Source organism: Thunnus maccoyii, chromosome 20, assembly GCF_910596095.1.
Source record: "Thunnus maccoyii chromosome 20, fThuMac1.1, whole genome shotgun sequence".
NCBI classification, from domain to species: domain Eukaryota; kingdom Metazoa; phylum Chordata; class Actinopteri; order Scombriformes; family Scombridae; genus Thunnus; species Thunnus maccoyii.
The window spans coordinates 16,359,315-16,367,917 of NC_056552.1; the positions used below are offsets into that span (position 1 = coordinate 16,359,315).

At 38.5% G+C, this 8,603-nt stretch overlaps 2 protein-coding genes across 2 annotated transcripts; one reads left to right on the forward strand and one right to left on the reverse strand.

Annotated features, from left to right (window-relative positions):
* Positions 1-1,174: 1,174 nt before the first annotated feature.
* On the reverse strand, positions 1,175-4,571 carry LOC121887378 (stonustoxin subunit beta-like). The gene is made up of 5 exons (XM_042398114.1): positions 4,529-4,571; positions 2,392-2,424; positions 2,186-2,248; positions 1,938-2,080; positions 1,175-1,603 (listed from the first exon to the last, which is right to left on the reverse strand). The coding sequence occupies exons 1-5, from the start codon at positions 4,569-4,571 to the stop codon at positions 1,175-1,177; spliced, it is 711 nt and encodes a 236-aa protein (XP_042254048.1).
* A 2,493-nt stretch (positions 4,572-7,064) lies between these two features.
* On the forward strand, positions 7,065-8,328 carry LOC121887379 (tripartite motif-containing protein 16-like protein). Its single transcript, XM_042398115.1, has 4 exons — positions 7,065-7,116; positions 7,497-7,559; positions 7,673-7,815; positions 7,900-8,328. Exons 1-4 carry the CDS (start codon positions 7,065-7,067, stop codon positions 8,326-8,328), a joined length of 687 nt encoding a protein of 228 aa, XP_042254049.1.
* The last annotated feature ends 275 nt before the right edge of the window (positions 8,329-8,603 follow it).

Here is an 8,603-nt window from a genome sequence, read left to right on the forward strand (position 1 = left end):
CTTGAGAGATCTTAGCGTGTGTCAGTAGCTCAGCTTTATCTTTGGGGAACGCCCTCACACCAGGAGTGATGTCCGAATAAGGAAATGTGTGTCATGTAGCAGATGGATGAGACTACCCTCGTTGAGACCTGCTGATAGACGTAACAGCAGAGCAGAGGAGAGAAACTGAGATAGTATGTAACCAACCTGCACGCTGGTATTTGATGGGGGTCTTTTTTCTTCCTGAAAACAAATAATTTTAAAAATATTTGTATTAAACAAATATTCATTAAAAAAAACTCCACCATTTGTGCTTTGCCGAATAATGTATGTGTAGGCACAACCCTAATATAAGCTTAGGATCTGTCTGATGAACCAAACTATAATTGGCCTTTCTCTCTCTCTCTCTTTCGTAAGGAGTTGACTTAACACAGGTGAGCTTCAGTATGTGTGCACACACACTCCAATGCATGCTCACACACACACATTCACACATACGCCAAAACACACACACCCTCATTACATTATCTTATTTATTTTATGTCTTTGCTTGATTTATGCTGCCTCCTTTATGTTTGCTTTTTGTTCCTATGGTTGCTTCTTTGCTTATTTTTGTGGATTACATGATTTTGGTATTTGCCTATAATGCATACTGAGGTGAGATTCTTTCTATAAGCCTCTAGGGGTTTTCTAAATCTCACCTGCACAATTTGCTTCTTCTCTGTTGTTGTTCTGTTTCTGCTGCTTTGTTTTACTGTGCAAATAAATAAATAAAATAAAAATAAAAAAGTCAGGACACAATGGACACAATGTCACTTATTCAGTTCTTTATTATTTTAAACTTTTGCATATTAAACATTCTGCATACATTCATACTAAACATAACCATATACATTTAATAAAAATATAGAATACATATAAATATAACAGTACAAACCAGAGAGTCCAAAAAACTGGAAGGTCAAAGATGAATCCATATCTGACTATACTTTGTTCCCTTTGAAATGCACTAAACTATATACTGCATTTAAGGAATATATCTAAAGTACACTGTACTATATGACATGGAAGACTAATGTTAACATAACTGTGCTGGTGTTGTCCAGTCATATTGTGTTTAAAGCTGTTACAGTTGTAGCTTTAATAAAACAGAGTTCAGCTCAGGATCACTGATGTTAGCTATAATATGAGTCCTTTATTCCTCCTTCTTTAGGATCAAACAGTGGGACTGTGTCCCCATCCAGAAACCTGGAATCATTTTCTCTTTAAACAAACTCTTAATCTGCTGCAAACATTTAACTTCCTTTCCTCCTGTGCCTTCCTCTCCCTCCTTCACCTCCTCCACAGCATAGAAATTGAGGATACCGGCCGGTTGGTCAAGGTATATGCCCATTATAGAGGACTTAGGAATCCCTGTGATCTCGAAACTCTGGCCATTGTGCCAGGCATGATAACTTGAACCACTCCAGCCGAGACCCCAGGATTCCTCATTCTCTCCCAGGCCGCAAGATCCATCTCTGTTCCTCCTTCCTGCTCTTTCGTACGCGACTCCGACCACGACCCATCCTGAAAACTCCACTTCCCAGTAGCCTCGGAAGCCCAGGATGCCTTCCTTGCAAAGAACCTTGCGGAACGTGGATGGAAATGACAGGCTAATTTAGAGTTAATCAAACATAACCTGTGATTTATTACAGCTGCCACTGTGAAGAATTTAGAGCAGCCTCGCTTTCTCCCACTTGCAACGCCAAACCACTTGGCTTAGGATTTAAATAAACACAGGGGACAGACCTCTGGTCCATCATAGTGTTGCCTCTGTTTTACAGTCATATCAACCCCTTGCTGTGGCATGGTGATGACAAGTTTATGGCTCTATCATCTCATTTTTCAACATCTGTCTTGAGCACAGTGAATCAAAAGAAAGTCCATTTATATACCGTATATTCATTAAACATATGTACCTGTGGAGAATACTCATATCTTTCTGGTCTATCCAAGACAGGACACGTGACCTCATCAGTCATACGGGCCACCTTACTACCACTCTCTGTTATCCACAGCCTCTTATTGGCTGTTTTGTCATCAAGGGAAAGGTTGATCCAGTCTGAAAAACAGGAATAAACTATTATTTAACAAACAAAAAAAATCTAAAATGTTTTTGCACCAACTTGTGAAAGGATTAAAAAACAGGTAAAAAAATTGTTCCTACATTTGATGAGATCAGCTCTGCATTTGGGTTCAGGGATATTTGAGTCATAGGCTGGGGTCTTCTCTGAGGACACAAGTGACAGAACATCAGTCAAATCAAGAAAAGGTCAGGAGAGCCATAACATAGGTGGATCTTCATATCCACATTTAAAAAACATTTAAAAATCAAACACTGCAGTCAAGCCTGTGATAAGGCAAGCGGCTTACCTGTGGGTGTGTTTCCAGCTTTGAGTTTTTTTGCTGCAAAAAAAAAAAGAACAGAAAAAACAAAAGTGTTTTTTCACCAGAGCAACCTGTATTTGGCTGTTCTAAACACTATAAGCAACAGTATGTGTAAGGTGTGTCTCAACAGGTGATGAAGTGAGGCGCGACAAAACAGTGTATACTTAGAAAACCATCTGCCTCTGTCAGATCATCCCATCAGCAACTGCATGCTTTCTGGAGCCAGAGGTTGATTCATGCCAGACGGTTGGAATTACCAAGACATCTCATATGCTGCAGCTTTGGCTTCAGTCACACTCGAGCGGAGAGCTCAAAAGACTTTATCAGATAGGACATGATTTGCTTCTACAAATCAGATAAGTGGGGGATGTAGAGCCAATATCTGTTTATTGATGTGAATAATGCTCAAGCAGAAGAGTTGGGGAAAGTCAAGTCAAAGTGACAAACTGCATTTTACTTTTGATCTCAAATAAAAAGAAGTTGTATTGCAAAAGAGTTTATGTGAAGTTATTAAGTTGTAATATATATAACTTACTCTTATAAACTTAACTTACAAGCAAAACATCGATTATCCATAAATTAATAATGTAGGGCAGCTTATTATAACACACATAGAAAATAATTAGAAGTCTGCCAGACATTAGGTTTCAAATTAAGCTTCATTATAAGTAACAATCTTTCTTTAAAGTAATGACCAATAAATTACAGCTACATAACAGGCATTGAGTTTTTGTTAAGGACGTCAAGGACGGAGATCAAGAAGAGGAGACACTTAATCCCCACAGCATTAAAATGTCAGCTTCGACTAATGTGTTTTATTTATATCAACAAGAAACACTTCCAGAAACAAGCTATCCGTTTCATTCACACATATAAATCATCTCGGAACATTCATGAACTCTTGGCAAACAGAAAAATGTGTAAAATTCATGAATTTCATGAAAATGACTTAAAGCACCATAGCACAGGTTCTGTATGGCATGTGTGAAGACAAAGAGTTCAAGGTGAGGCTGCTCTCTCTCGCTGCATGTAAATCTACTTGTCATCATTATCCACATTTTTCAAACTTAATGGTTATTTTTACACCATGCAGTATGCGTGTCACGTCTAAATGAGCTGATATTTATCTCTCTGTTGACTGGAGGCTGAGAGACCATGCAAGGATTTTAAGCCACATGTCTGGATATAGCACAAGGTGATGAAAATAACTGCTTTGTTTGGCCTCATTACAACATGACACCATACAAAACACTGTGGCAACCTGAACGGGGCTTGTTAGCCTGGCTGTAACAGGATTTGACTGAATGTTTTTGATTATTGGTGATTAACTCCTCGCTGCATCTGATTTGACTTCAAGTGTGTAAAGAAATACATTTTTTTTATTGATACTACCGTCTGTTTCACGTAGGCAAGATGCTCTATTCCTATCATTAAAAAGTCAACATTTTTTCTGCAAATCTGTTTCAAACAACAGCAACAGCAACAGCAACGTAGTTGTACAAGTGTAGACCTTTGCAAGTTATGTTTTCCTGCTGTCTTCCCTTCTTGCTGTTGTCATGATAATACAGTCTGTAGAGGCTGACATCAATGAGTTCAGACTGGATTAGACTGAATACCCCAGCTACAATCCTACTGAATATCACCCATTTCCAAGACTGGTATTATGCTGTATACACACAGTATATCATGTTAAATACATACAGCATGTTAAACCTTTTTTAATGCAGATGATGTTGACACTTGTGGACCCTTGCTCCCAGGCTGGCTGTAAAACCATTATACGCCCCCTCATAACCACAAGCATGAAATCAGTTGCTGAAATATTGCGTTTTTGACACAGACATAAACTCTATTGACCCATTCACTCAGGATTCGCCTCAGAGGATAATAAAAAGCCTCAGTGTTGCAGACACAGGCTGAGGTTATTAAATCAGTGCATTTAAATCTTTGTTGATGATGATTTCTGTATTAAATGCAGCAACTAATAAATGCGGCAATATTTTTAAGATCTAGATCTAGAAATTAGATAAATCTAGGAAAGTGTTAAATTCTATGTTCTGTATTTAAGCTTTAAACCAATTTGAAATTGTGTGAAAATAGGGAAAATTAAGTTCACCTTTACCTGACTTCTGGGCATCAGAAATGATTCTGGTGGTGGTGGGCATCTTGATACAGTGAGCCTGCCTTAGCCTGATGTCACTGGTCTCTCTGAGTGTGATCAGTTGCTGTTGGCTATACTGTGTGACAGCTTAATGCCACTCTTATATACCTTTAAACTAGGACAGAAGAAGTGAAAGAATCATAGCCAGTGGTGTGGATGTGTGTGTGAGATAAAATTTTCCAATAGGAAGGGTGGGTGGCAAGAGGCTTGTGATTGGAGCTGTGTATGCATGTTTTTCCTTAAAAAGGTTAGATGACTGCTCCGATGTCTGGAGGACACCACCTAGTACCCAGTAAAGCCTGCCCTCCCTCTCTACAGAACATCACTGATCTCATCACATTGCACACTGACAGCATTGATGATAGATAGGATGGTTGGTGTATGCAAACACACACACACATATGCATATGAATTCTGAGCTTGTAGCTGCAAATATTTCAATCTGTGCAGGAGATTGTCTGGTGTTAGACTTCAAGCAGTGTGAGGTCCAACAGGTGCAAATGAACAACATATTGAGAAAGTATGAACCCTATGTAACTGTATTCACGGTTTAAATGTGTGAAAAGAAAACATATAGGCTCTATATTACAGGAATGATGTGATACGATAACGTGTCAATATTTCTCTTGCTGCAACATTTATAAAGCCTGCATTTACCTCACTCTCCTATTCTTACATTGAGGAAATCAGAATGTGTTTACGAATGTACTGACATCCTGATTTGTGTCAACCTTTCATTGACTGCATAAATATATTAAGTTAAATTAAGTGCATACATTTACGTTTTATTAGAAGTTTAACTTAATTATATAGAAACACGGTACAATAAAAACATTTTTCTTGTTTCATTAATCAAAAAACAAGAAATAAAACTTTTTAAATTATTGTTTTATTACTCAAGTGATCACAATCTCCGTATACATACATTTTAAAAGAGAGTAATTTAAACATATTCCCTTAATTTGCATTTAAAAATAAATAAATAAAAGAATCATTTATAGTACGTATTTGTTTACATACAATTTAGTGATAAAAAAGCATGGTACAAACAGGACATTAACATCATAATATTATATCAATTTATCTTTTAGTAAGCAAATTAAATACATAATATTAAAAAACCACGGATACCAATACACTGAAAAAGACACTGAAGGTCTACAACAAACAAAATCCATGTACAGTACAGCACATTATAACCTAAATACCTGACTATGAGTCAGCTGATTTGGGGGGTTCCTCGGTTCATTGTGCCAGACTTAGCCATGCTCTTGACCTGCATTATCACATCAACCATTTACCATCACAAATGCTTTAATGCACATGACTTTGAGTAAAAAAAAAAACATCTCACTGATCATAAACCCTCTCTTCTGATATGCTCACCATTGTGGTGCAGCGTGTCTGAAGTGTTTACTGTTCCGGCATCCTGCCAAACCTCTAGTCAAGGCTGTCTCGTCCTTCTTGTGTTCCCGCCTGTCCAAGCAGATGACTGACAGGGGCACTGATTGCAGAGCAACTGACATACTAAACAGTACACGCTATAGTGTTGGAACTGTTCCAGACTGCCCAAAGGGCTTTATTGAAAATAAAGCAGAGGGAAGTGTGGATAACATAGTTTGCATGTGTACGTATCTGAGCTCCTCTAATTCTCCTCTCATAGAACGATCACAAACCAGAGGCACCCAGCTTTTATAACAGTGCTGACAGACAAGTGATCTCTGCCAAAATACTGAGCTGTTGAGGACACTCAAGGTCATGGCCTTTTTTTTTTCTGTTGGCCTGAATATCTTGCATTAAGGTGGAAATATCTTTTTACTGGATGGGTTAAACAGATTTAAAAGTTTTAAGTGTGAATAAAAATATCATCATATCAAATATCATAAATTTCAACCCCTTACTGTTCCAAAGACATCCCCCAAAGGATTCAAAATCTACCACAAAAAAAGATCAGTTGCGTCATAAAAACTGCCTTTAAAGAATTATATCTGTAGTCTTCTTTAAGAGAGCACAATATTGATGAGCTCTACTCCAAATGAAACTCAGCCATGTCTCTCTTGTCTCCATCACCATCTCTAAAAGGTCTCAATGTGCAGTAAATCTATACTCATCTACTCTCACCTCGTGCCTCTGTTCTGTACAGGATGTCCTTAGCAGATATCAATGTCCAAGATGTGTGTATGTGTGATTTCGAAGAGATGACAGGGTAATTGTGAAAGCAAATTCAGAGCTACTCAGATAAATATGGGTCAACGGTTCAGGTGTTGGCACTGACGTGAGTATCCTGGTTTGGCAGGCGCTGTGGCACGCCCATTAGTGAGCTCATTATCTCTACATACCTTACCAAAATTTCTCTTAGGAAGCCCAGGGGGCCACCCAAAACCTTTAATAACCCTTTCTCGGGGGTATATAAAGAAGCAGTTTGCATCATCGCAGCAGTACGCTGCTGACAGACAACAACATTCAAGAAACCTCAGTACAACCAGAAGCGTTAAAGATGCCAACCAGTGCTCCCAGTGCAAGAATCATGCTTGCAGACGGCAGAGCTGGTGAGTGAATTCCCTTTATAGCCTTCAGTAGATCACAGTATCAGATAATTAAGAAACTACAAAATCATCATTCAGGAGTTCAAATTGGTTGATTTTGACAGTTTTGTCTGAGCAGATTGTGCTTATTGTTAGTATGAAGGTTTCTTTGATTGAATCTAAAAGAAAGTAAAGTATCCAACAACCAGCAGTCATGCTTGTTTTAAATTTACAGGAAAAAAATCCAAAGATGTGGCTTCTCCTACAGGTGAGTTTTGAAAACCATAGAAAATATACTTTCACTGTTTTAAACTATTAACTTACTAAACTACCATCTATTGCTTGTTATCATCTCAAAATCACTCTCATATACCCACTTTAATGTGACTTTTCTCCTCACTCAGAAAAGATCCCAGACTACGAACCCAACATCCCTGAACCGACATGCAGAGCTGATCTTCTGAAATGTAAGAACAATTGTCTAGATTGGCTTCTATGATTGTGCCTTACTTTCCCCCCTCGTCTTTTAATCCTGCAGTTTCTGCGTGTCATAACTTGTAAATTTCCCCTCATCCAACAGACTGGATCAACCTTTCCCTGGATGAAAAGACAGCCAATAAGATGCTATGGATCACAGATAGCGGATCCAAGGTGTCACGCATGACTGATGATGTCACGTGTCCTGTCCTGGATAGACCAGAGAGATATGAGCATGTTCCTCAGGTATGTTTTTGAACTGTAATCACAAGTCTAGATGTTACCATACATTTCTAATGCTCAGCTGATAGTATCCCTTCACACTTTAAGGTGCTTTGCAAAGAAGGCATTTTGGGCTTCCGAGCTTACTGGGAAATAAAATATTCAGGATGGGTGGTCGTCGGAGTCACCAATGAAGGGGCAGGAAGAAGGGGAAGCGACGGACCCTGCGGGCTGGGAGAAAATGAACAGTCCTGGGCTCTTGGTTGGGGTGGATCCCACTACCAGCTGTGGTTCAATGGTATTAACACTGAAATCCGGGATATTCCTCAATACACCACCATTGGAGTGTATCTTGACCATCCAGCTGGTGTCATCAATTTTTATGCAATTGAAGAAGTGAAGGAGGAAGAGGAGGGCGAATACATGAAGAAGATCCGACTGCTTCAGCAATTTAAGAGCTCCTTCGAGGAGAAAATGATGCCGGGTTTCTGGGTGGGACAGAAGTCATCATGCGTGTTACTTACGCAAGAGGAGTAAAGAATGTTCATTTTCCATTTCAATTATTCTTACATTTCCATTTGAATGTCATGTACGATACAAATATTTGAGGATAAATCAAGAGAAAAATGACATAGTACTTTTACGCAAAAACTATGTATATAGAAACAGATATTTATCAAGAAGCAGCTATTTGTGTAAGTGTGTAGGCATAACATGTGTTCATTGTGTCAAAATGTCAAATACTGTTTAGTGGTGTGATATATAAATATATATTTTTGTAGTATTGTGTATATTATAGTGCCATATTGTAG